Here is a 26479-nt window from a genome sequence, read left to right as displayed (position 1 = left end):
TGTAGAAAAAGACCTTGTGCAGTGCAGGCACAAAGGACACAATGTTAAGAGCATAACTGTGTGGAATAAATGGAATCCAGGAGGCCTGGTTGCTTTTCTTCCCAGTCAACTGCCACCCAGAGCAGACAGCGCCAGGAGTTACTGGTTATGCGTTCTGCCCTGGGCGACCTTTGCTCGGTGGTTGAGCTGGCCCCGGATGTTTGAAGCATCTTGATTTTGGCTGTTGGACCCAGAGGCAAGAACAGGTGCGTGCCTTTCTGTAGGGGAGCCGCGGCCGCCAGAGGGCGCAGAGGGGCCTTTTGACTGAATGGCTGGGGAGGCGGGCGGGGGTGGGGTCGTTAAATTAAATTCACAGCGAACGAGATCTAGAGCCGGGAATTAAAGGATCAGAGCGGGCCTGAGGAGGGATGGGAGGCAGCGAAGATACAGGGGATAAAGAAATGGAGGGACTGTGTCCAGTCTACCTTCCCGCAGCCGCCCCCTCCTCCCCAGGCAGCCTAAGACCTATATTTAAGCCCTTCTTTTCAGAGGCGAGGAGCTGGGAACAAGGCTTGTGTTTCCTCAGTTTCCCGCTCAGCTCCCGGGGCTTCCTTGTGCCAGTCTGTTACCTGCTCGGGCTGTGAGGCACAAGACCCGGGTGACCCTCGGGCCTGGGTTTTAGGGAGTTTCGGAGAACCTGCCGAGAGCCCGCCTCTCCGCCGGCGCGGTGCGGCCCCAGGCCTCCTCCGGGCAGCCTCGGGCGGGGGGCGCGTGCGGGGCTGGGCGGAGGCGGCCGTGGCCCTAACTCTCCCCCGACGAGCTCCTGCGGCCGGGTTCCCGGGGCCCAGCCCGCGCCTGGCACTGGGAAAGCGGCGGTTTCGGACAGCAGAACGGGACCCGCGCGGCCGGTACTCTGGCCCCTTCCTGCCGCTCCTCCCCCCGCACTGAGGAGTCCCAGTGGGCCCGGGAAAACGCGGTTCTCCCCTTCCTCCAGGAAGGCCGCCCGGGTTAGGCCGAGGACGCCTTACCCCCAAGCTCGGAACCAGTTAGTCGGGCCAGAGCTCCAGCCGTTTACGGGGTCAGTGGTGCGGGTGGCCCCTGCACGTCGGATAATCCCCAAACCTCCTTCCCTTCCTAGTCCTCTTTCCTACCCCACACTGGCCGAGGGGGAAGGGTATGGCCGCAGTGTGACGGTTCAGGACCCTTCTGTTTTCCCCTTGCCGCAGGGCGCCACGACTTACCCGGCCCCACCCTACGTCCTGACCCGGTAGAGGCCCCAAGATCCGGCCGTCGGAGCGCTAAGAGCGCCCCCCCGCGGCAGGTCACCCGCGCACTCCGCCCGAGAGGACGGCGACCTCTCCGCCCCCTCGAATGCCCCGCCCCCGTGTCCCCGTCGGTCCCCACCCGCCACCGGCACACACGCACAGACTCTGGCTAGAGCCGCCCTTGGTGTCAGTGGCCCGGCTCCCGCGTCCGCTCCGACTGTCGTGCATCCTCAGCACCTGTCGGTTGGTGTGTCCCGCAGCCTGCACCCCTGACTCCGTCGGGGCCAGGGAAGGCCATGGTTTCCCTGCCCGGGCCCCCTGCGACCAACTTGCTGCGGTTTTTGTTCCTGGGGCTGAGTACCCTCGGTGAGTGAAACCCGGACCAGGAGGGGACTTGAGATGGGAGATGGGGTGAATCTGACCCTGAGGGAGGTGGTTTTGGGTACTGATGAGGACCTGGGGGGGGGGGGGGGGGCGGGACTCCTGCCTCTGACTCTTGCCCTCCCCCGGACATGTCCCCCACCCCCGCCACTCAGGGCATCCCTGGCCGGTGCTGACTTCTGTCGGGGACAGCTCCCACTTTGGGTGCGGTGTGCGGGGTGGGGAGAGGTTAGGGCATCACCTGGGTAGACCTCTGGGGTGAGCTATCAGAACCATTCCTCGCCCCAACTCCCCACCTCCACCCAGCAGAGCCGGATGAGCTGAGCTGCTAGATGAGACACTGGCTAAAGAGCTTAAGGACTTAACTCCAGCCCCCTCAGGTCCCCCCCCACCCCACACACAAACCGATGTGCAGAGCCCCCGGGAATTCCCTGGTCCCCTGAGCTTTACACACGCACTTCATGTCAATTCCCCTGCTTAGATCCTCCCTCTTGCCCCCTCCTGCTGCTTCCTGCCCTGGGAATCAAGGGAGGTGCCCCAAAAGCACGACCGTGAGGTCATTTGGGACACAGGAAATGGGGGAGGGGTTCCAATGCCTAAAGGACAGAACTGTGACCCCCCCCCACCAGAGCTCTATTACCCCCATTCGTTCCCAGAGCCAAAGGGACAAAGCAAAGAGTCAAAGAGGAAGGGCGCCTCCTTGAAGCAAATTCTTGAGGAGTGTTGAAGGCTTCCAGAGGCACCCAGGAACTGGGGGTGGCCCAATGTGACATCTGGGGAGAAAAGGACCCTGCAGGAACTAAACCTGTTATAAGCCATTTCACTTGCTACCTCCCAGGCTTTCTTGCCACTCCTCTTCAAGGATCCTGAATGAGGGTGAAGGCTGGGTTTGTTGGAGATGGCTTTAACTCCTCATTTCTCTCAGGTTGCAAATCTCCGGGGCAAGTAAGGCTTGGAAAGATGTAGAGTGTAATTCGGCCACGGTGATGAGGACTGAGGTGGGGACCACTTCTCACTCATGTCCCCTTTAGCTTGGTTTTTGCTGCAAGGGTGTTGTGGCATGAAGTATTAGGGTCCCCAGACAAAGTGTGGGGCTCAAGAGCAGCCAGCGGCACCAAAGCCTATACAGCTCCCGGCCCCTCTAGGCTTGGTGGGCCTGCCCCAGGATCCCTCAACTTCTCAGCCTGCCTCTCCCAACTTCAACCTGAGCGCCTCTTTCCCTTCTGCCTTCTACTCCCAACTCCCCCATCCCCCTACCTGCTGGGCCTCCGGAGCCAGGGAGAAGAATTCAAGCTTGCCGCCCGTGCACGGTCTGCAGCTCTCCTGCAACCCCTCCTTTTTCTATCCGAACTCTGAGCCTCAGTTTTCATAATGACGGCCCAGGCTCAACGTTCCGGGGGGATTGCCGAGCTCCCGCCAGCCGCTCGAGAGTTAAATGGCCCTGGGGACCCACGGCGCTTCGGGCAGGCACCCGGCGCTGCCCGACGGCTCCCAGCGCGGCCCTTCCGTCCCGCGCGCTCCTCGGAGGCTCAGCGCTGCTGCCCCTGGGGCGTGAGAAGCCCGCGGGGGGAGTTTCTCAGAGAAGGAGGGAGACTAAAAATAGTCGGCCTGGGGAGCCGGCCCGTTTTCGTTCTCCGTCGGCCCGCGCCTGCTCCCTCACTCTCGGCCCGGAGCGGGCCAGAAGGGTCACTCTCTTGGGCTGCTCCTCTCTCCTTCGCTCAGACCCAACCACCTCGTTTTCCTCTCCCTATGGCACCGTGGACGCCGGGAGCGAAAAGGGACGAAGAGTTGGGGGCATCTGCTCGAGCGGACACCCGGGACGGGGGCGGCGGAGCCTCGGGCCCTCTTCAGCTCCTAGTTTCTGACTGGCGGCGTAGGACAGGGAGCGTTTGTTCCTTACTATCTATTTTAACCCCCGTCTACCTTTTGTAAAGTGAAATTATAAATGCGGGACCTGGGAGGGTCGCTGGGGTGTGTGTGGCGAAGGAGGCTGGCGCCCCTCCCGGGACCCAGGCAGGTTGGCCGGCGGGAGCTGGTTCTGGCCGCAGGGAGCGTGCTGCAGGAAGGCCTCGGAAGAGCCGCCACCCCCCGCAGGCCTCCTGGCATCCCTGGCTTCGCCCGAAGAGCGAGCAGGCGGGTCCCCAGGGGGCTTTGGGCTCCTTGAGGCGGAGGTTGTTTTCGCTTGTAGAGCCTCCGGTCCAGTGGCCCCCCCGTCATTGTCTTCTGGCTCTTATCACTGGGCACAAGTTTCCTGCCCAGCCCGCAGGGACCTGCCAGGAAATGGGAAGGGGGTGCTGCAAAGGCCAAGGAATAGGGGTGGTGGTTCGGTAAAGACGCGCAGCCGGGAAGCGGTGGGGGCGGCGCGCATCCTGGCCGGATCTGCTCCTCGGCCCTCAGAGGCCTTCGGTCTGGGCCTAGAAGGGCGGAGAGCCGGGCCTGCGGACCCTGAGCGCGCTTTGGCCGCCTGGTCACCATGCGGAGGTGACGTCTCAGACTCTGGTGCAGGAGTGCTGAGGCCTTGGAAGAGCAGGGCCAAGGACTAGGGCGGCCAGAATACTCAGGCCTGGCCGGATACAAACCCAAGGTTATTCCCCCAAAGGGCTTAGGATTCAGGCTGCTCCGTTGCCTCTCTGAAGGGCAAAAAGTGAGTGTTCCTGGGCGCCAGGGTGCCAGTATTGATTCGATAGTCCACTCCTTGAAACCAACACCCCAGTGCACCTCCTGAACACTGGACACACGCAGACACAAGCTTTGTACTTGATTATCAGGGGCCCTTCATTCGTCCCAGCTCTGCTGTTATTCCCTGTGACCTCAGAGTATCCGCCCAGATCGCTTGGGCCCCAAAAGGGCCCTTGGGAGCTTTCTGGGTCTCAACTCTCCGCTTTCCGGGGAAGCCCACGTGTCAGGACGGAGCGGGAGGCCAGGAGCACTGCAGCCACTGGGCCAGGCTGGGCGCTGGGCCGCTCCAGCCTCTCTCGCTCTCGCTCGGAGCAGTTCAGAAGGAGCCGCGGGGTTAATCAGTAACGGGGCGGCCTCCCAACCCCCTCCGCCCATGAGGTTGAGAACGCAGGAGCGAGGAACGCCGGCGATCCTGACCGGCGTCACGTCTGCCCCGTTGGCTCTCGCCCTGGGGGAATTCGGGGAGCAAGTGGGCTAAGCAGAGTGTACATCAAACGTATTACATCTCCCCTTCCTCTTGGATGTCTTCCCCTCCTCGCTGGAAATCTGCCCCCTCTTCTTGGTGCTCCGAAACCTGCGCCTCTGGATATAAATAAATGCATAGAAATGTGTCCCTATCCCCGCTACAAACCCACAGGCTGAGGTTGGGGAGAACGAGCTCTGATGGAATTGAAAGCAGGACGCTAATTTAGCGGGCCCTGGGCGGTCTTCGAGGCCTCCAGTGGCGGGACCTCGCGAGGCTCGTCCTTCCTGTCCGCAGGACTTTCGTGACCCTCTCCTCCCGCCGCGTTGGGCAGGGTCTGCGGACCGAACTGGGAGCCAGCCCTCCGCGCTCATGCCTCGCTCTTGTCCCCAGCGTCCCCCTCGCGGGCCAAGCTGGACCTGCACATGCCCGCCAGCCTCACCGGGTTGCAGGCGGTAGAGAGCGCGGAAGTGGTGCTGCCGGCCTGGTACACCCTGCCAGGGGAAGTGTCTTCCGCTCAGCCGTGGGAGACGTCCACCGTGATGTGGTACTTGGTACAGGAGGGGAAGGATCCGGACCAGGTAAGGGAGGAAAGCCTCTCAGCCAGAGGCCAGCTGCTGCGCTGCCCCGTCAGGGCCGTAGGGAAGAGCTGTCTACCGTGGGGCGAGGGACTGGCCAGGGAGTAGGGTCCGGGAAGAAGTTTCAGGGAAGAGCAAGGTCCTCCTCATCGGTTCTATTTTTGTTCTGACCTTGGAGGGTTCCCAAAAGAATTCTCTTTTTCCCAGCTTTCCCTAGAAATCCAGCACACAAAACACTGAAAAGTAGAGTGGCGTTTTACTTTGCTTTCAGGGTGGGGAAGTGAGGGTTGGGGTTTGAGGAAATGAGAAGGGTTAGGGCAATTATCACACAACTTTGAAAGTTGAGCATCTTTCTGTTTTCACATTCTCTGTGCTTTGAACACTGTCACAGGCCGCTTCTTTTCCCAAATGATCATCTGTCCTGCTGCCCCTTTATACCCTCCTGGAGAGGCAAGGGTATTCTCCTCTCACAGTCTCCCACCTATCCTCCTTCTTGACATCAGACTTATGCTCAAAGGTGGATTTATCCAGAAGCCAATGACACTTCATTTTCAGAGCCCCTTGCTTGCATGGGCTCCTTCCAAGGCCCCAGAAAGTGTGTTCAAGAGGTCACTTGATAAATAGGGGGTATCTATGAAAGAAACTTAGATCACAGAGGTAGATCCAGATTTCACAGGGCTTGAACTTATACATAGGGGAGGGGCATCTTCTGGAAAAAGATTAAAAAACATGTATATTTTTTTATCTTGGATCTACCCTTGCAGTCTAAGTTTCTTTCATACATACTCTCTATTTACATTAGCCCTTGCAGATTATACCACCTTTCTAAACACCTCCAGTGGGTGACGAAGAGACAATGTATAGGGAACAAGAGCTGTTCTGGTGAAGAGGACCTGGGGCGGTGAGGGGGTGACTAGGAAGACGGGGTGAATGAGGGGCTGGTACAGGTTAGAGGGGATGGGTGCAGGTGAGGGGCATTTGAAGACTGCCAGTTTGGAGGAGGGGGATTAGCTAATCTGCGGGCACAGTGCAGGCAGGTAGTAAGGGGGAGGTGTTCTGCCCCACCAGGTGTTGGCGTACATCAGTGGGACCCTGTCAAACAAACCTGGAGCATCCCTGGTCTACCCCATGCCCTCCCGGAATGTGTCACTGCGGCTGCAGGGCCTCCAGGAGAAAGACTCCGGGTCCTACCTCTGTTCTGTGAACGTGCACGACAGTCAAGGCAAAGAGAGGGGCCATGGCAGCAGAAGTTTAAAACTCAATGTGCTGGGTAAGTGAGAAGCACACCCTCTCCAATATCTCCCCACCCCCATGGGAGGCCAGGCAGGTCTCTCCCAAGTGGCTGATGCAAAGGCTGGAGGAAGGGCAAATGGAGCAACAGAAGGGTATTGTGTGTGGGAGGAGGGGGCTGGGGGGGGGGTCTGTTGGTCCCTTGGGGGTGAGTTTTTAACCAGTCTCCCCTCCCTCAGTTCCTCCAGCTCCTCCATCCTGCCGTCTCCTGGGCGTGCCCCGTGTGGGGACCAACGTGACCCTGAGCTGCCAGTCCCCAAGGAGTAAGCCCGCTGCCCAGTACCAGTGGGAGCGGCCACCCCCATCCCCTCAGGTTTTCTTTGCACCAGTTTTAGGTGAGGGAACTTGTGGAGACAAGTGACACTGTGGCTGGGGTGGGGGAAAGACCAGAGGTACCAGAGAGACTGGGGTGAACAGGGGAGGCGCTGCTGAGAAGTCCTGGGGAGAAGGAGGATGTGGGGAGGGGTGGAGAAAGAGGGCCCACCAGGTGCAGGCATCGTGCTGGGTGCTTCCCGTGCTGTGCTTGTATTACTCAAGAGGCTCTGGAGCCACATAATCTGCGTTCAAATTCCAGCTCTGCTGTTCACTAGCATGTGACTTTGTGCCTCCATTTCTTCTTTTGTAACGTGAGGATGTCAATAGCTCTGATTTGACCACACCAGCTATAAAAGACATTTTGGGGCAATTAGAACATTTTCGATATGGAGTATTAGATGTTTTAGAGAATTATTATTAGTTTATTAGGTGTGGCAATGGTATTGTAGTTGTGTGGGACAATGTCCTTAGCTTTTGGAGATTCATGCTAAAATATTTATTTTAAAATATCTCATAAAAAGAGAGAAATGAAATAAGTATAGCAAAATGTTAGCAATTTTTGGATCTAGGGAGTAGTCATAAGAATTTTCATTTTGTCCATTTTTCTACTTTTAATTGGACCATTGTTATAATAAAAGTTATTTATTTTTATTTTTTTGAGGAAGATTATCCCTGAGCTAACATCTGCTGCCAATAACCCCCTCTTTTTTTTCACTGAGGAAGACTGGCCCTGAGCTAACATCCGTGCCCATCTTCCTCTACTTTATATGTGGGACGCCTGCCACAGCATGGCTTGACAAGTGGTGTGTAGGTCTGTACCTGGGATCTGAACTGGCGAGCCCCTGGCTGCTGAAGCAGAACCAGCCCCTGTTTTTTTAAACAGTGCTTGCCTCATAGGTTTGTTGTGAAATTTTCGTAAGTTAGTACATGTAAAGAACTTAGTCTTTGGTGTAGAGTAAGCAGCCAATAAACTTTAACTGTTGTAGTGATAATTTCATATAATCCTTTCAACGTCAAGTAGGTCATATTACCCCCATTTTACAGATGAAGAAATTGGGACCCAGGGATGGCAAGTAACTTGTTTAAAGTCACACGGCCTATTCTGGAACCTAGGTTTTCTAATTCCTAGCTTAGTGTTCTTTCTCTCTCATCGCTCTGCCATTCAGAAATAAAAGTAAAAATCGTGTTTTGTTTTTTCGGGGCATAACTTCCTCTTTAGCCTCCCTTCAGATGTAGACTGGGGATACTGAGCAGTGGAAATGGAGAAGAGTATTGAGCTAGCAGTTCTGCAGCTGGGAGCAGAGCCCAGCATGCTGGCTGCACACCTTTCCCTTCATCAGGGAACAGACAGCCGAGTCTCCCAGAGGGTCAAAGAGGACATTGCACAGGACGGGCAGGATTTTTTCAGTAGGAAAGAGGGTCTGTGGACTCATGGCTAAATTGTGTCCACAGATGCCACCCGCGGGTCTTTAAGCCTCACAAACCTTTCCACTTCCATGTCCGGAGTCTACATCTGCATGGCCCACAATAAGGTGGGCAGTGCCCAGTGCAATGTGACCCTGGAAGTGAGCACAGGTCAGTGAGGGGTAAGTGTGGTTAAGGAGAAGATTGGTAATGGTGGGGGTGGGGTTGTAAGAGAGGCCAGGAGGCCTGTCTGCTGGGGCCTCTCATTGTAACAGGACAAGGAGCCTGTCCTGGTCAAATGTTTGTACGTATGTTTGGTCAGCGACTGGCCATATTCTATTTGACAGCCACCCCTCTTCTTAACAGGCAAAAAGAGTGCATGAGTCTGGTGGCCAACGGGTAGTGGGATTGGAGAGGGGTAGGGAGCAGCTGGGTGTTTCCCTCTGACACCAAGGTTTTTCCAGGGCCTAGAGCTGCGGTGGTTGCTGGAGCTGTTGTGGGAACCCTGGCTGGATTGGGGCTGCTGGCTGGACTGGTCATCTTGTACCACCGCCGGGGCAAGGCCCTAGAGGAGCCAGCCAATGATATCAAGTAAGTGTCCCCGGTCTCCGCTGAAATGGGGTTCTCCTAGCTCCCCTTACAGAGGCTGGATTTTCAGGCAGCTTTCATCTAATGCAAGGGTGGGCAGTGGCTGAAACATCATTTCTATGGGCACATTTCAAGGGAGAAGGGAGTTGAAAGTGGGGGGAAGGAAGAGTAAGACAAAGCATGTAGAAACTCTCCCCTCTTCCCCCTTCCAGTTTCTGACCTCGTATTACTTCTTTGATGACTAGGGAGGACGCCATTGCTCCTCGGACTCTGCCCTGGCCTAAGGGCTCAGACACAATCTCCAAGAATGGGACCCTTTCCTCTGTCACCTCAGCACGAGCCCTCCGGCCACCCCAAGGCCCGGCCAGGCCTGGTGCACTGACCCCCACACCCAGCCTCTCCAGTCAGGTCCTGCCCTCCCCAAGGCTGCCCAGGACAGATGGGGCCCACCCCCAGCCAATATCCCCCAGCCCTGGGGGAGTCTCTTCCTCTGCTCTGAGCCGAATGGGTGCTGTCCCTGTGATGGTGCCCGCCCAGAGTCAAGCTGGGTCTCTGGTGTGATGGCCTAGCCATCTGGTTTCTCTTCTTCCTATAGGGGTTACCCCTAGCACAGAGGCCTGAGTTTTGGGAGGGTGGCCACCTTCCAGACCTCCAGTCCTCTGTCCCCACCTTTCTTTACTGTGGGAAAACTGAGTTTCAGTTAAGACCCAAACTTCCAGGAGGCAGAAGAGGAGGAAGTGGACCTGGGATTAGGAAGAGCCTTGGCCCCCGCCCCCCCCCCCCCCCCAGTCCTCTCTGTGACTGCAGTGGAATGCTGCTGAGATTGGCTGCCCCCCAGGGCCCTGGTGGAGACTGCCAGTCAATGAGTCCTCCAGGCCCCCTTGATCTGTCCTCGACCCCTATCTAACATCATCCTTCACTCCCACTCCAGCTCCCTGCATTAATATAACCTGTCCTGGTTATATTGGCTTGGTTGGGTTTTTTTGGAGCAGGGGTTAGGGAAGATATTTTTTATCTTGAAACTAACTTGAAATGTGTGTTCTTGTTTTTATTTTGCTAATTTCAATAAAGATACATTGTGTTTGTATGGAAAGTCAGAGTCAAATTGCCTTTTCAAACTTAGAATTTCCAGAAGTTGAACTTTACAATGATGCAAAGAGGACCCTTACCCAGGCTGTGTACTCAGGTGGAGGGCTTCTCCATGCAGCCTCCCATCTTACTGGCTCAGGATAGTTCTTCTAGAGTCCTTTTTTTTTTTTTTTTTTTTTGCTACAGGAAGATTCGCCCTGAGCTAACATCTGTGCTAATCTTCCTCTATTTTGTGTGTGGGTCCCCACCAGAGCATGGCCGCCAATGAGTGGTGTAGGTCAGTGCCAGGATACTGAACCTAGGCTGCCAAAGCAGAGCCTGCTGACCTTAACCACCTAAAGAGCCTGAGAAGACCCTAACCCACTTGGAGCAGCAAGGGGATGAAATTGGTGCACTTTCTGCTGGACTTGAGTGCTCGCTGTTTGGGCGGCAGACACTTAATCTCCTGCTTCCTCTTGGGAGGGGGGGGGCGGACTGACATGCTCCCCTTTCCCAGACCATTGAATCCTTGACACACACATGTTCTTGCCCATCCAGTAGTGATCCCCCTTGTACTGAGGGAGAGCTGGGCATGGGATGTGGTGCAGTGTATGCCCCAGTTCTGCCATACCCTTTCCTACCAAGGGTGGCTCTCCTCCAAGTCTCAGTTTCTCTGCCCATAAAATGGAGTCGCTCTAGGAGCAGGGAGGTGGTTGCAGTTTCCATGGAGTCTCCTAATGTCTTCCTCATGTGATGAAAGTGCCAAAGAAGGGATCTCAGAGGCGAAAAGAAGAGAGGCTTGGAAGGAACAAGAATCTCTGAATGGTCAGAAGGGGTCTTCAGCCTCTGGCTCATGCGCATAGTGTGAGGCCCCAAAGTGGTGACGTCATTTGCCAGCTCTCAGATTATCAGAATGCCTTTCACTTCCTCCAGGGTCACTCTTTCCCCACAGAGCTCCAGTTCTGATCCTTTCCCTTTAGGGTGCCCACCCCAAGCCCAGCCCTTTTCCCAGGGCCTGACAGCTTCAGAAATTGGGAGGAAGAAGACAGAAGAAGGCAGTAGGGCTAGATTGACTCCAGAGTTGGGCCTGGAGGAGGGAGGAGCATTTCCTTACCTGAGGGCGTCTGCCTCTCCCCTTGTTTGCTCTGAGATAGCCAGTCTCGCTCCTGCCCAGCACAAGGAGACTGCCCTGTGGGCACTGCCTTCCCTCCCCCAGACCCAGATACGCAGACGGACCAACAGACGGCAGGACGCGGCCATGGCCCAGCTGCCGGGGCCCTTCCTCTTGGGGGCCTTGCTGGGCTTCGTCTGCATGAGTGGTGAGGAAGGAGGCCGGGCGGGACCCAGGGAGAGGTGGGAGCAGAGGCCCGGCTTCCCCGCCTCCTGAGGCCTATCCGTCCCGCCGGGTGGGCTGCTGGGGCCTGGGAGGCGGCGGGGGTGAGGCCGGGGAGGGGGCGTCGAAGGCCGGGAGGGCGAAGCACAGATGCACGCAAGCCGGGAGAGAGTTGGGCCTCTCCGGGAGGGTTTAACCACCGCAGGACTCTTGTTTTCCTTCCCCCACAAACACACCCTCTCACCTAGACGGGTCTCGGTCCTTTCACCCACAAAAACCCGGCTGGGATGCGGGCTCCTCCCTCCCGGAAACCTCAGGTTTCGAGTGAGAAGGGAGGGATCGAGGGGAGGGAGTTGAGCTCTGGGGAAGGAGGGAGCCCCCAGCCTCCGCTCTGAAAGCCGTGGGGTGGGCCGGACCTCCAGACCACCTGGACTTGGAGCGGGCCGGCCTCCGCTCCCCTCTGGCCCTGGCCGGGCGTCGTCTGAGCGCCCCTCCCGCAGCCTCTCTCTGCGTCCCCAGTGCCCGGGCCAGCCGTGGAGGTGCAGGTGCCCGCCGAGCCCCTGAGCACGCCGGTGGGCGAGATGGCCGAGCTGACCTGCAGCTACAGCACGTCGGTGGGAGACAACTTCGCCCTGGAGTGGAGCTTTGTACAGCCTGGGGAGCCCATCTCTGCGTCCCATCCCGTGAGCTGAGAGCGACTGCGCCAGAGTGGAGTGGGAGGCCTCCTGCCTCTTGGGCAGGGGCTGGGGATGGGGTGGCGGGGAGTGGCAGGAACAGAAGGCCCACTCATGGTGAGGGCGCGTAGTCGGGAGAGTGCGTTTGGGGGGTCAGTGTGCTTGGATAAAAAAATAAGTGAACTCTTTCTAATCTTCTCAGGACTGCCGTCTGCCTGACCCTCCATCACATGTATAGCTCTGTACTCTCTCCAACTTCCTCTCCCTTAGCTCCTGTATCCAACTCTCTTGTGTCAGTGCAGTCCCAGCTGCGGTTAATAAACCCATTGACACTAAGAGTTGTGATTCATAGTAGGATATGCTGCCCCTTCCAAGAATATTAGCATTAATTTTTTTTTTTTTTACAAATTGAGAGATCCATGTGTAACTGAAAGAGTGAATCTAGTTCATTTAGCACCTGGAAGGGGTGGTATTTGGGGACAGATGGACCTTCATGGTCCTGGCCACCTAGCTGGTAGCCAGAGTATCAGCCTCCCTGGCTGGTGTAAGGGAAGGGTCTCTTATACTCAGTTTTGAGAAAGGACTGCAGAGTTGATGCCAGGCAGAAAAAGGCACATATGTGTGTCTTCTGCTTCTCCCCAGATCCTGTACTTCACCAATGGCCATCTGTATCCAACTGGTTCTAAGGCAGAGCGGGCCAGCCTGCTTCAGGATCCCCCAACAAGAGGGGTGGCCACCCTGAAACTGACTGATGTTCACCCCTCGGATACTGGCACCTACCTCTGCAATGTTAACAACCCTCCAGATTTCTACACCAATGGGTTGGGGCTAATCAACCTTACTGTGCTGGGTAGGGCACCCTGGGGACCTACCAGCCCCCACATGCCCTGAGCTGACATCTGTTGCCAATCTTCCTCTTTTTGCTTGAGGGAGATTGTCACTGAGCTAACATCCATGCCAATCTTCCTCTATATTATGTGGGATGCCCCCACAGCGTGGCTTGATGGGGGTGCTAACCTCGAAGCAGAGCTTGCAAGCTTAACTACTATGCCACCGGGCTACCCCACCACCATCCTGATTTCCAGCCCAAGCACACATTGGCACTGGGGACCCCAAGGGAAAATGCCTCTTTCCCAAAGTCTTCTAATCTAGATGGTCATACTCCTGCTTCACCCTCCACAAAAAATGCTTCCTCCCTCGGTCCTTGCTAACCACGGGTTCCAGAGAGAAAGCCCTTCCCATATACATAGGGATCTGAGTCATGCCCCCAACCGCTGAATCTTTGGGGGTACCTCCCTCTTGTAGTTCAGATTCTGTCCCTCCCTAGGTCAGTGGCAGAGAAGAGGAGTGGCCCTATTACTAAGCACTAATTTGTGTTCAGATTTTCTGTCTTACCCCAAACTAGAGCCTGCTCAGAGATGAGCAAACAGAATAAACCATTAAAGAGGCTGAAGATGTTTAGATGGAAAAGAGAAGACCTAGGAGGTGGTGTATGACAGTGGCATTCAAATAGCTGAAGGGCTGTCCTGTGGAGGAGGAATTTTTCATTTCTCTTTGTGGACCCAGAGGACAGGAACTGGGACCAATGGGTGGATATGACATTAACACAAATTTTGGCTCAACATGAGGAAGAATTTTCTAACAATCAGAATTTCCAATAGTGGAAATTTCCTGGGGATGCAGTGGTATGTGAACAGAAGTGGACCACTCTTTAGTAGGGGTATTGAAGCAGGAAATCTAGCACTTAGTGGGCATAGGGATAGAAGATCTCTAAGGTACTTTCTGTGATTTTTGCAGTGCCCCCCAGTCGCCCCTTGTGCAGCCAGAGTGGTCAAACCTCTGTGGGGGGCTCGGCTGCACTGAGATGCAGCTCTGCTGAGGGAGCCCCCAGGCCAGTGTACAACTGGGTGCACCTCGGATCTTCTCCTGCACCTTCTCCTGGCAGCATGGTGCAAGGTAAGGGCCCAGCGCATCAAGGAAGAGGGGACTCAGGACCTGGGCAAATCTGGTCTCTCATCTCCACACACCCACAGCGCCAGTTCCACGCCTGGGGTATGAGACAAGGGGCTAGACCTTCTCCCTGCTTCTCCTTTGGCTTCCTATATCGTTCCCTTCTGTCTGTCTTCCTGCACAATCTGTGACTGCGTGATCCTGCAAGCATTTCTCAAACTAAATGTACTCCTGATATCTTGGAAGAGAGTGGAAAGTAGGTGCGTTCCATGATTCCCACTTGTCTGTTTTGGGGGGATTTCTTTGAGATTTCTTAAGGGTCATGAATCATTCCCCACCTTCTCAGAGAGGAAACTGAGGCAGAGTAGCATGGACTGGCTTGACTCATTTAGCCAGTTTCTTTGTAGGAACCATATAACTGGCTAAGAGCCTTGCCTTCTCGGTGGGTCCTCATGCTGGCTCCAGTGCCCTGTCTCTCCTTCCAGCCCCAGCAAACCCCTTTATAATCCAGAGAGCCCTCCAGAGCCCCCCTGGTGTGTGCTCTGCCTTCCAAAGTGAAGGAAGCAGTTTAGAAAAGCATTTGCACCAGCTTGGGGCCACCCCAGGGGATACAGTTTCTAGCAATCAAGTCTTTTCCCCCCAACCAGGAACCTGACATCAGCCAGTAAGCACCCTGCTCCGATTCCATTGCCAGTTTCTGAACCCTTCAGGTGTGTGCAGTCTCCCCCTCCTCTGAAAAGGCAGCTGTGTAGGGTGGAAAGAACACAGAAGTTGTGGTGGCTTTGGCATTTCCTCTCTGGGTCACCTCGGACAATTACTTTCCTTCTCTGAGCCAGTTTCCTTACTAATGAAATGAGGTGACTCTCTTCCTAAGCATGAAATGAAATCTGCTGTCGTCACAGCAGGTGCTCACTGTGAGTTGAATGAGTGATGGGACACTTCCTCTTTACCCTCTAGATGAGGTGTCTGGCCAGCTCCTTCTCACCAATCTCTCCCTGACCTCCTCGGGCACCTACCGCTGTGTGGCCACCAACCAGATGGGCAGTGCATCCTGTGAGCTGACCCTCTCTGTGACTGGTAGGGCATGCCAGGCAGAGGCCAGACTGGCAGGCATGGGTTGGGGAGGCTGCGTGAAGCTATCTGATGAAGGTCTGCAGCTCTGAGGATCCTGTGTCTCCCTAGAACCTTCCAAAGGCCGCATAGCTGGGGCTGTGATTGGGGTGCTCCTGGGTGTATTGTTCCTGTCAATCGCTGCATTCTGCCTGATGAGGTTCCAGAAAGAGAGGAGGAAGAGGCCCAAGGAGACATATGGGGGTAGTGACCTGAGGTGAGCAGGAGGGCTGGGGGGTTATGCAGAGAGGGAGGAATGGGCTTCAGTTGACAGTCGGTGACTTCAGCCCTCAAACTCTGACATCTTTAGGGGCATTTCGGGATCAGGAGGGCTGCTCAGCCCTGGGATTTGGTGGTGGGGGTGGCAGTACAGCCTGTGTATTTGAGTGTGTGAGTGAAGTGTACGGGTGGAGGGGTTGGGCCACCAGCTGCCCTCACTCTGCTGATACTTAAAAGAATTTTTCCTTTTGTTTTTAAGACCTTTTCATATACATCGACAGGACGTGGATGCCAAGAGTTGGGTTTGTCCTGAGCACCCAGCTGAGTTTAGTTCCTCTGTGGGGCAGTAAGGAAAGGAGAAGCAAAAGCTGCCTCTGTCATCCACCTTACCTATTAGTCATGGGGTCCAGAATAGGGATCGGAGCAATATTTCTCGAAGTGTGGTCCCCAGATTACCTGGGCAGAAATCACCAGGAGCTTGTTAAACATTCAGATTCAGGACACTTTCTCTCTCTCCTAAAGCAGAATCTGTGTGTGTGTGTGTGTGTGTGTGTGTGTGTTGTGGGGTGACAAGTTTGGAATTTTCATTTTAACCAAAGTTCCACAGATGATTCTCATGCACGGCAAAACTGAAAAGTCCCTGGGTCAGAGGATGGGGTCCTTTGAGGGACGCTTGCAGCCTTCACTAAGAATTTGCTTATATTCATCAGGGAGGATGCCATCGCTCCTGGGATTTCTGAGCAAACTTCTCTGAGGGCCGACTCTAGCAGTGGCCTCCCAGAGAGAACCCCCTCTGCCAGCACTGTGACGACCACCAAGTCTAAGCTCCCTATGCTTGTCTGACATCTCTCTCAATCCCTGAGGAGGAATATCAAGAATTAAAGACTTTGGGTACCATATTGACTCCCTCTTCTTTCTGCCGGCACAGCAAATTCTCCTACACGGCCCAGGCCCAGAGTATTACCAATAAGGGAAAGAAAGACCTGGAAGTCCGAGAGCTGATGCGGTAGGCGGGAAGTTTGCTTGGCTCCAAGGAGTAGGTCTTAAGTAGGTCCCTCTCTTATTTTCCCCCTCCCCACCTCCACTTTTTGGTTTGGTCAAATGAGACTTGTTCAAGATTCAAGCAGTGGCCTTGTGCACCCAAACTCCCTCCCCTCTGGCACCCTCTGAACACTTGGACATTCCTCTTTATTGTTCACATTCCAACCCAGCACGGTCACATGCACACACACAGATAAAAAACCTTCCGGCCACAACCCCAGGAGCCCAGCGGGGGCGGGGCCAGCAGGGGCAGGGGCGGGGCCGCGGCAGACCCCTCCTACCGAGCCTCCCAGGCGCTCGGTGTTTGCGCAAACAGGAGAGCTGGAGAGGCGGCTCTCACGATGCGCTGGGAAGAGGGGAGGGCAGAGTACAGGCAGGCATAGGGTTGGGGTGCGAAATAGGGCCTTCCCTTCCGTCACAGCAAGGGGTATCCGACACCATAAAAACCCTCCGTCCCTCTTTCCTGGCCCCAAATCCAAAGTTCTGGGGCTAGGCAGGGGCGGGTACAGCACGGAGACGCAGGGCGCCCCTATTGGCTGCACACAGAACGAAAGGACTTTTTTTCTTTTCTTTTTTTTTTTTAAGGTTAGGGTACTTGGACGACTCTTAGGGCGCCCTCCGCATTGCGCACAGGGAGGCTGCGGAGGCAGAGCTGCATGCTGGGTGCGGGGAGAGGTGGGCGAGAAGCAAAAGGAAGATTTGGGAGCGCGGAGTTTGGGGACAGGGTGGGGAGGGAGCGCAAATGGGGACCATGTTAGACTGAAGAACTAAGTAAAAGGGCACGGACTTAGCGACTCCTCGACGGAGCCTGCCTGGGAGAGGGAGTCTCTGGGGACGCAGGGAGGGCTCCTGAAGCTGGCAGGTTGGTAGGAAGGAAGGGATCACAAACACGGCAGGGAAGTCTCGTCACTGCGAAGGGGACGCGGCATCCATCTCTCCTCGGGAACTGAGGAGAGAGAAAATCTGAGCACCTGCCTCTCCCGGTACTTCCTCTCCTCCTCCCTTCTCCCTTCCTGAACCAGAACAGTAGGGCGGGGAGGACCGGGGGACCCAGTCACATAGAACCCACCCCCACCCTGAGTCACTGAGCTGAAATGAGCCTGCGGCCGGTACGTGTGTGCGCTGCAGTGTGTTTATAGCCCCCGGCCGGGCTTGTGCAGCCACACGGAGGTGACAGCGTATCTGTGTTGGTCCAGGTGTGTCCCCATCGCAGCCTCAGGCATCTCGATGTATCAGAAAACCTGCAGGCGCAGGGTGCATTTTCCTCGGCTGGGAGTGAGGGCGGGCAAGAGGAAAGGGTTGGGGAGTTGGTCCTTTTCTCCCACTCAGGGCTTCCACCCTGCTTGGGAGTCGTATTCATTACCTTCGAAAATGCTCAGTTCTTCGGTCCAGGGCGGGGCAGAAGGGAAGGCGGAGAGAGAGAGAGACAGGTGAGCTCTCGGAACCGCAGCACACTCAGCCTGCTCCCACCGCTCACCTCACGTCTCCGGTTTCTAGTCCCCCACCCTTTGCTCCCTCCACACCCCTCTCCACCCCCGACCCCAGCCCGCTGTTTGTCTTCCTGGGTCCTCGGAGGAGGAGCGGGGGCCCTCTCAGCGGTCCCGAGTCAGGGAAAGGAGCGCCTGCGGCCCGTCGCGCCCCGCCCGCCTCACCTGGCCTAGTCTCCGCTGGGGCCTCCGCCCGCGCCTCCCCGGGCGCCCCCTGCGCCGCCCGGCCCCCCGGCGCCCGGGCCCTTCCGGCCGCGCTCTCCGCTCTTTATCTTCTTCCGCGCCATGTGGCCCCGGAAACTCGCCTGGATTTTGGCAGCGGCCGCGTTGGCACCAGGATCGTCCAGTGGGATGTCTAGAATGTCGTCGTCCGGCTTGGAGCAGGCGCTCTCCTGGGGACGGACAGGGGGTACTTTTAGGGTAACTGGACCGAGACCCGGCGGGGATGGGGTTGGAGGAGAGCCATGGGGGATTGAGACGAGGGCGACGCGAGAGTGGGAAGTGCAGAGAAGGGAGCCTCCGGCGTGGAGAAGGGCTAAGGCAAGGGGCCGCGCGCTGGAGGTGGTTGTGAGGGGTGGGGGGTGTCTCCCTCGTGGGCAGCGGCAGGGAAAAAGGAGGGTTCAGGGTCAAGTGGATACAACTCAGGAAAGAGAAATGCACGGTCAGATAGGCTACAAGACAGCTAGATAGCCCTGAACCAGCGAAGGGCCCATCACTGTCAGCCGAGATAGGGGAGCTGCAGAGCTGGCTGGAGGATGGGATTGGAGGAGCAAAGTAAACAGCAGCAGGGACTCCTGGAGAGGCTGCTCCTCCCCCTGTCCTCAGAGGGGCCTCAACCTCTGAAGGGCCCCTTTTGAGTCCCAGCATTCCTTGGGAAAGGGTGTAGAAGAACCAGCAGGAAAAGTCCCTTCCCTGAGTAAAATCACACCAGAGCTCAAAGCTGGAATTAGGGTGAGGACGGGGCTACCCTTCAGGGAGTCAGCCTCCCTCCACCTAGGAATAGAGGCCCAGAGACTGCTTTCCCGCTGACTCTCCATTTTCCACTGCTCCCCAGGATGTAGAGAGGAGCTGAGCTGGAAGATGCTACAGAGAAAAGGCTTCACTCCAAAAAAGGACAAAGAAAAGATAAGCAGGCTCGAGAAGCTCTTTCCATGATGTGCACATGAGGAAGAAAGGAATTAGGACAATAGCTACCATTTAAGCACTTCCCTTGTTCCCAGCACAGTAACACAGTGTTTTACAGACGTTATTTTATTTAGTCCTGGCAACAAAGCTATGACGTACTTTTTATTGTTATTCTAGTTTACCTCTAATAAAGCTGATGATTAGAGTGTTTATAAACCTACCTGAGGTCATAGAGATAGTTATCAATGGCCCTAAGAGTCAAACTCTTATATATCAGAGTCTAGAGTCTATTTTTAACCCCTACTCTGTAGGATAAGTAAAGGTGGTCAAGAAAATGAACCAAGCTCTACCACTTCTAACTGCATGGTCTCTGGCAAGTTATCTAATCTTTTCCTATCTCAGCTCCTTCATCTGAAATCAGGATAATAACATCTATCTCTATGGGTTGTGGCGAAGAGTCAACAACATGATATATGCCTAAAGTTTCTGGCACAATCTAGTTGCTCAATAAACAGTAGCTATTATTATAGTTCTTTTAAATAATAATACATTAATGTGAAACAGTTGTTTGTGTAGGCCAAAGGTGGTCATATAAAAATAATTTCATATGGTTCAACCTAATAATAATCAGACCCACCCCATGCCCCAGGTGTACGTTTCTCCCACCGCCTGCCCTAGCTGAGAGGAGAAAGGGTTAGGACACTGATGGTATGGATTGCAGAGGCAAGGTTCTGGAATGGAGAGGGCCTCAGCCCCGAGTCCCTTTATTGCTTAATATTACAGCGTTAATGTGGGCGGGGATGTGGATGGGCATTTCTCCAGTCCTCTGACTCTCTGGCTTCTAGCAATTTGCCTGCATTTTTTTTTTTTTTTGCCTGAAGACTTCCACTGCTTTCACAGTGTTTTGCTTTTCCGGCATGAGATGATCGAGGTCTCTAGTAATAGTAATTCAGTTCTATTCCTTTCCCCTCCCCGCCATCACCTATCCAGTTCCAGAAGTAGGATGGCTATGAGTGGGACTTCCGTGATCGTTACCCCACCAGGTTCTGCCCCAGGAACACAGGTTGAAGTCCCAGATACCTAAACCCAGGCTTGCAAATGGCTTCCCTCACCGTGCTTCCCAAGGGTTTCATTCCCTGGGCTTCACAGTAATTCAGTTTGTGCTCAAGATGCCCACAATTGATTTAAATGCAGTTAAAAGGAGGCCAGTGTGATTGTGGAGGGGCCCGCCACACTCCTTTTGTCTTTCCCAGGCTTCGTGCTCTCTCCTTGACATTTTATTCCCCACCTGTAATCAGAAATAACTCTTTTGGGTTCCTTGATTCTCAGAACTCAAGCGTTTCTTGGGACAGTCTCAGGGAACAGTGAATCTTCTCCTCAAAAGAGGACAACTATCAAAAACATTCCGGACCCACCTCTCCGGATGCAGCTGTGGAGGCTGAGCGCAGGAAGGGACGTCTTCCCTCAACCATGCTAAGACCGACCTGCTGTCACCACCCACCCCAGCTGGATCCAGAATGGAAACCTGGAACCAGAGGGGATGACACCCCCAACACGCTGTCCCCCCCTCCAGAATCAGCTCCCTCTCCCTCCAGCTGAATTCTTAGGGCAGAGCTGCTTGGTGGCCTGTTCACAGGCAGAACTGAAGGGAGAGTAAAAGGAATCGGGACGGGTCATGGTGCCTGGGCTGGTGCCTCCAAAGCCCAGATCTGATGGCGTGTGCCTGGGAGCTCTGTATGAACTGGGGGGCCTTGGAGCAGGGGGCAGGGGAAGTGCACTGGTGGGCAGAATAAGAGCCATGGTTTCTGGTTCCAAATGGGCACATCACTTCACTTCTGAGCATCTCAACTTCTACAGCAACAACTAGAACTTGGCCTAGGTGAATAGTCATCTTCAGCTCTCAACTCCTAATAGCTTTAGGAATTATCCCTGCCTACTGCTTGTTATGTGCCAGGCCCTGTGCCAAGCACTTTGCACACATTACCTTATTTAATCCCCATCTTAGAGGTCAAGAAATAGCCTCAGAGACATTTTCTAACTTCCCCAGAGTCACACGGCTGACAAATAGTGACGGAATTCAGAAGCCTGTGCTGTTAACCACTGCCTCAGGGCAGGTAATTATTTTATGAATTCAGCTGGACCAAGTCAACTAGACCAAGCAAAAGTAAGGAGTAGGATCCAAAAGAAAAAAATGTTTCTTTGCCTTTTCATATTAAGTGAATGCAGAAAACTCATATATATGTGGCTATGTAAATTAGCAACTGGTAATTTGAATAAGAGCTCTGACTCTTAAAATAAGCAAATCTATTTTCTTCTTCTCATTTCTGTTTGAGCCTCCTTACCAACGAGAAAGAAGGAAATACAGCAGGACTAGGTGTTTCCCAAATACCCAGTCAGACAGTCAGCAAGGAGAGCCGCAGAATGAAAGATGAAGAGGGACCTGCCACTAGTCCACCAGATGCACTCTGTTCTCTCTACATGTCCGGCTCCCTTCCAGCACCGAGCCCAGCCCTCCATGGAATCGGGATGCCCAAACCCAGCCCTGCCCTAACCATCTGCCCGTCACCCCTTGTCCTTCTTCTTGTCCGTGTCCACATCCCCCTCCCTCCCACAGCCTGGCAATGGTGCTGTCTTTTGCTCAGCCCTTTAGCCCTGCAGACCCAGGGCAGGGCCTGAAAGCCAAAGGCTCCTGTGTACAGAATGCCTGGAGGAGGTGCCCCAGGGCCATGGGCCACTGGGGAAATTGTGTATTTGTCTCCTCTGTACTGTTTGGGTGGTAGCTTCTTTTTTTTAGGGACACTCATTCCAACCATGCCTACCAACCCCTCAGTACGGCTTCCTGGGCACTCAAGAGCATGGTCCAGGGCAGACCAGGGCCTACAGGCAGTGGCCCAACATCCTACTCTAATAGCTCCTGTAGGCACCTGCGGAGACAAGTTACATTCCTTCCCCAACTTCTTGGATCCTTTGCTCTCTCATCTCTTTCCACTGACCATGGGTCTTGCCTTCCATTCCCCATCATTCTTACCATCTCAGCAATATTCCCTTCCCTGCCCCCCTCAACCGATTCATATCCAGAACCCACCACCCATGTATTTTCTCTACTTCATAAAACACTGCTGGAGGTGAAGCGCTCTTCCTCAGTGGAGCCCAGGAACCTCCATTAAGAGCCCATTCCTCCGTTCACAACTAAAAATTGATTCCTAGAGAATAACAGATGGAGAAAATACTGGCAGCAGATATGTTATCAGGCCTTTCTCCAGGGCTGGGATTGTAGATGACTGACGCTTCTTTTTTATACTTTAGTTTTTACATTTTCTATTATGACCATATTACCTTTTTAATGAGAAAAAATCATAATTATTTAGAGCAGAAGACGAAGTACAGCTATTTGAGTCACACAGGGCTATGTTCAAACTCTGCCTCCACACTTAGAAGCTACATTGCCTTGGGCAAATTATTTAATCTTTCTAAACCTCAGTTTGCACGTCTGTAAAATGGGGAAAATAATATCTACCTCACAGAGTTGTGATGGCTAAATATAAAGTGCTGGGTACATGGTAAGCATTCACAAATTGACAACCGTTATTGATATTAATAACAGATAAAATCATAATAACAACTACAACGACTTTCCCCTAAATTTTTTCTGCCTCTTGGTACCCAGATATAGGGGAAGTCTCAGCTCTTATAAACTGGGGCCTCCTTCCCTTCCAAGCCTCCAACTTTTTTTTTCTTTTGTAAGCCATGGGGTGGAGGGTGGCGGAGCAGATAAAGTCGTAACCTCTTGTGTCATTAGCTGGGGTGACGGAATGAGAATACAAGGATTTTGGAGTAGTCTTTCTCCATGTGTAGGGGCAATAAATAAACAAATTTTATATATGTTTGATCACTCTACTCCTCTAGTGAGCCAGGAGCCAGGTCCTGTGTCAGGCGCTTTCATACAGAGTCTCTTAACAGCAACCTACTTTGGCATTAGGCAGTTGCCAGCATCCAGGTCTCCGTGTGGGCGCTGGCAAAATGCAGACACTTCCTTCCCTCACCAGCAGGGTTCTCTCGCGGTCACTTCACCCAGCCCCCTCCAAGGCGAGAAGGCGTTGGCGGGCCAATCCCTCCCTAGAACCACATTGACTAGGCTCTTTGCTACCCATCATCACTACTAGGCTAACCAATATGAAGTGACTATCTCACCCTTCGCTGTACAGGGCACGACGATCAAGAGAATCATCCTGTCCGCCCACCGACGGCGGCAGCAGAGATATGGCGAATTAGTGGGGGCCAAAAGCCAGGGGAAAGGAGTCGCCGCAGCTTTGCTAGGCAACGGTTTCTGGCGTCTCTCTGGGGGAAGTTCCTCATCTCGTCTAACCTGCAGCTTCCCTGCTGCAGAGCCCTAGCCGAGCTCCCAGTCCAACCTAGACTGCCTGGTGGATGGGCGCCCAGACGCCCCCGTCAGTCAGGGAGCATTTTTCCAAGGGCTTGCAAGTCAGACGGGCGCCTTCCATCACTCACCACCCACGTCTCAGCAGGCACCCTTATCGCTCCTAGCTCTTCTGCACCCACTTTCATCCCTCACTCGCCCTCCAGGGGGTTCTCAGGAGCCCCTTACCCCAGACCAAGCTGAGCGCCCGTCCCCCAGTCCCTCTAACTTACGGTGCAGCAGTCCATGCTGGTGTTGGGGGTCCTTGGCTGGGGCGGAGGCTGGCGCAGGGCGGGGGTGGGGTCTGTGTCGTGCTGGGTGGGGACTCTCGGGCCGTGGTGCGCCCGCTGACCCGCGCCGAACCAGCAGCTCTGCTCTCAGGTCCTCTCTCCCGCGCTCCGCTCTGCTCGCGAATGTAACCTGAGCCCTGCGGTTGCGAAGCCAATCAGGAGAAGGCTTCAGCAGGGTGGGCGGGGAGATTGGAGGGAGGACCACTCCCCCTCTCGGCTCCCTCCGCCTCGCTCCCGCTCCTGCCCCAACCCCTCTGCCCACACACTTCCATCCATTCCTCCTACACAACCCATCCTCCTAAACTCAATCCCCTTGCTTTCTGAGGCGGCAGACTGCCAGGCAGATATATGTCGGCGCAGGCAGAAGGAGGCCCCCGATATGCTGGGCACAAATACACTCACATCTGGGCACAGCACCCCTCCCACCCGTATAAATAAAACCACACACCCCTCACCCACTCCTCACACTTCCACAACGTAGCTAGAGTCCCAAATATGGCTCCCTCTAACATCCCTCCCCCTCAGTCCTCAAAGAAAAGCCCCCTAAGACGTGCAGTAAACAAGTCCCATCATCGCTCTGCCGTAGAACGGAGAAAGCTGTCGGCGCACAGCCCGGTGGTGGGCACACGTCAACGCAAAAGCTCACCAGCCCCACATATCCATATATGATACTCCCCAGGCTCACTAAAACGTGTCTTTCTTCAACTTGCACACACTACAGACACAACCTGCAAAAATAACTGCACAGACCTTGTGCACACACACTGTGCAGATAAAAACAGATACCCTAAGTGCCCGCGTACGCGGGCGCGTGTAATCACCCTACCTGAGAGGCCTGCATTACACATCACCAATCCATCCATCCATCATCTGTCTGTCTAGCTAGCTAGCTAGCTATCCATCCGTCCATCTATCTGTATGCCCTGCACCAAACAATCATAGATGCACAACACCCATTTTGTATGTATTTGTGTATGGATACTGACTTGGGAGAAACTCCCTTCCCTCCCTCTCCCCATATCAGACTCTCCCTTGCCTCTTGATACACTGCTTCAGAATAAGACAAAAACTGGCCACCCCCACCCTTGTCCCTGGGAAGAAGGAAAATACCCTAAACCCCAGTGTAGGGAACTATCAGAAGTGGTGGGCTCTTTGGGTCCATGGTGGAGGAAGGATGTGGGCTTTGTGAGAGGCTGGGAAGGGGAGATATGGGAGGAGCATCTTGGAGGGGCAGCCTGCCACTTTTGTGGTCACCAGCCTGTCAGGGTACTAGGGCTGGCACAGTGGCATGTTATGTGGATAGGGTGGCCATCTCTGAGAAAACTAAAAAATCTTTCTCAGCTAAGGTCCCAGAGAGGGGAAGGGAGAAAGGATGGCTGCTGCTCAGGCTTGTTCACTGAAGCAGAACACAAAGGGGAAACTGCCCTGACTCTGGATGGGACAGGGGATCCTGAAATAGCACTGCAGTGAGTCCACAGTCACTGGCCAGTCATAGCATGGCTGTTACATGCTTTCTTCCTACCTGACTGTTTGGGTCACCGGCTTTGCTTGCCAAAGGGAAAATGAGTGGGAAGGAAATTCTGGTGGCCATTCATGATGTGAGGACAGGGTTAGCCAGCTTGGGCCCTCAAGTTGAGCTGGATGCTGGCTGGGATTCCAGGGCTTGGGGTGTAGGGGTGTCTCTCTCAGCCTGTTTAGGACCCACCCACCCTTGTAACTGAAAATCTGTTCCCCAATCTGTCTCTGGCACATCCTCCATCCCCCCACCTCCACCAAATGGCAGGATGTCCTGGGAACTCACGCCCTTCCCTAAATGATGGGCACATCTGGGGCCCTAGGTTGTGCCAGTTCCATTGGACTTCAACTCCAGAATCCAGAGGAGAGAGGGAAGGAGGACATTGGGGGAAGAGTGGATTTCAGGCCTGGACTCTGAGCTTTTCTTTTCCCAAATTAGAGCTGAGGAATTCGAGATTTAGTGAGTTTGCAGTAAAGTCTCCCAAGTTGCTAGGCAACATCCTTCTGCAGGCTGCGCTGCCTCTGGGCCCTTCTTCCTGCTGGTCAGAGCTGAAGGAGGGGTATCTTTACAATGCCCCTCCCCCCCAAACTCCCACACAGGCAGCACAGCCCTTCCCTCTTCCTAAAAGACACCTTCATGTAGGGTGAGGGCATCTCTGAACACTCACTGGCCCATGGGCGACCAGGTATGGCAACTGTCAGTTCCATCCACAAAATAACCATTTCAGCAAGAGCCCACTTGAGGTACCTAAGTAGAACTAGCCACAGTGCTTGCCCTGGGGGATGGGCAGACTCCAAGTGAGGAAAAGACAGAGAAGAAGGCAGAGGCCAGAATGAGAAGATAGACACACACACTCAAATATCCAGAGGCAGGAGCCTCATTTAAATGACGCATCCATGTAGACCCAGAGGCACAGACACACACTGTCCACACATCCACAAAGACACATGCTCTGGGCACTTTGCCACACACTGATGCCCAAAAACATGCACAGAAGTGGAACCCTTCACCGCCGTCTATCCAGGGCACATACATCCCCTGGTAAGGGAGTCTTCTTCTGGATTAGGTGACCAGGGTTTGTCAGCAAGACTGGCTGGGTGGAACTCTAAACTTCTGATTCTTGAATAGATGAGTTAGAAAAAGGGACAGGTGCAGTGTGGAATGCCTGGGTCTGGGCTGCTTTGAGGAGCAGGCTGCCTCCCTCTGTGAGACTCTGGACCTTGGCAGAGCAGTGCCAGATGACACTCCCCACGGAAGACTGCCTGGCCTAGGTCTGGGTGCTAGTGTCGGCTTTTGGAGTATTACCT

The 26479-nt window shown here is 54.5% G+C and overlaps 3 protein-coding genes across 3 annotated transcripts; 2 read left to right on the top strand and 1 right to left on the bottom strand.

The window, feature by feature from the left end:
* Window positions 1-1396: 1396 nt before the first annotated feature.
* ESAM (endothelial cell adhesion molecule) lies at window positions 1397-9935 on the top strand. The gene is made up of 7 exons (XM_046637657.1): window positions 1397-1610; window positions 5161-5348; window positions 6414-6615; window positions 6815-6970; window positions 8403-8525; window positions 8819-8945; window positions 9188-9935. The coding sequence occupies exons 1-7, from the start codon at window positions 1541-1543 to the stop codon at window positions 9501-9503; spliced, it is 1182 nt and encodes a 393-aa protein (XP_046493613.1). The 5' UTR covers window positions 1397-1540; the 3' UTR covers window positions 9504-9935.
* A 300-nt stretch (window positions 9936-10235) lies between these two features.
* Window positions 10236-16187, top strand: VSIG2 (V-set and immunoglobulin domain containing 2). Its single transcript, XM_046637656.1, has 7 exons — window positions 10236-11329; window positions 11863-12026; window positions 12660-12867; window positions 13815-13973; window positions 14925-15044; window positions 15150-15294; window positions 16007-16187. Exons 1-7 carry the CDS (start codon window positions 10924-10926, stop codon window positions 16137-16139), a joined length of 1335 nt encoding a protein of 444 aa, XP_046493612.1. The 5' UTR covers window positions 10236-10923; the 3' UTR covers window positions 16140-16187.
* A 973-nt stretch (window positions 16188-17160) lies between these two features.
* On the bottom strand, window positions 17161-23739 carry NRGN (neurogranin). Its single transcript, XM_046637658.1, has 4 exons — window positions 23600-23739; window positions 17990-18216; window positions 17701-17718; window positions 17161-17283 (listed from the first exon to the last, which is right to left on the bottom strand). The coding sequence occupies exons 1-2, from the start codon at window positions 23612-23614 to the stop codon at window positions 17995-17997; spliced, it is 237 nt and encodes a 78-aa protein (XP_046493614.1). The 5' UTR covers window positions 23615-23739; the 3' UTR covers window positions 17161-17283; window positions 17701-17718; window positions 17990-17994.
* Window positions 23740-26479: the final 2740 nt, after the last annotated feature.

Source organism: Equus quagga, chromosome 14 (assembly GCF_021613505.1).
Source record: "Equus quagga isolate Etosha38 chromosome 14, UCLA_HA_Equagga_1.0, whole genome shotgun sequence".
NCBI lineage: Eukaryota > Metazoa > Chordata > Mammalia > Perissodactyla > Equidae > Equus > Equus quagga.
This window is presented reverse-complemented; position numbering and strand designations above follow the sequence as displayed.

Bases quoted from the DNA above. Each gene is read 5' to 3' on its own strand.
- ESAM (XM_046637657.1), top strand. From the start codon at position 1,541: ATGGTTTCCCTGCCCGGGCCCCCTGCGACCAACTTGCTGCGGTTTTTG. The intron at 6,616-6,814 runs GTAAGTGAGAAG...CCCCTCCCTCAG, and splicing joins TTTAAAACTCAATGTGCTGG to TTCCTCCAGCTCCTCCATCC. The intron at 6,971-8,402 runs GTGAGGGAACTT...TTGTGTCCACAG, and splicing joins TTTCTTTGCACCAGTTTTAG to ATGCCACCCGCGGGTCTTTA.
- VSIG2 (XM_046637656.1), top strand. From the start codon at position 10,924: ATGCCTTTCACTTCCTCCAGGGTCACTCTTTCCCCACAGAGCTCCAGT. The intron at 15,045-15,149 runs GTAGGGCATGCC...GTGTCTCCCTAG, and splicing joins GCTGACCCTCTCTGTGACTG to AACCTTCCAAAGGCCGCATA. The intron at 15,295-16,006 runs GTGAGCAGGAGG...TATATTCATCAG, and splicing joins TATGGGGGTAGTGACCTGAG to GGAGGATGCCATCGCTCCTG.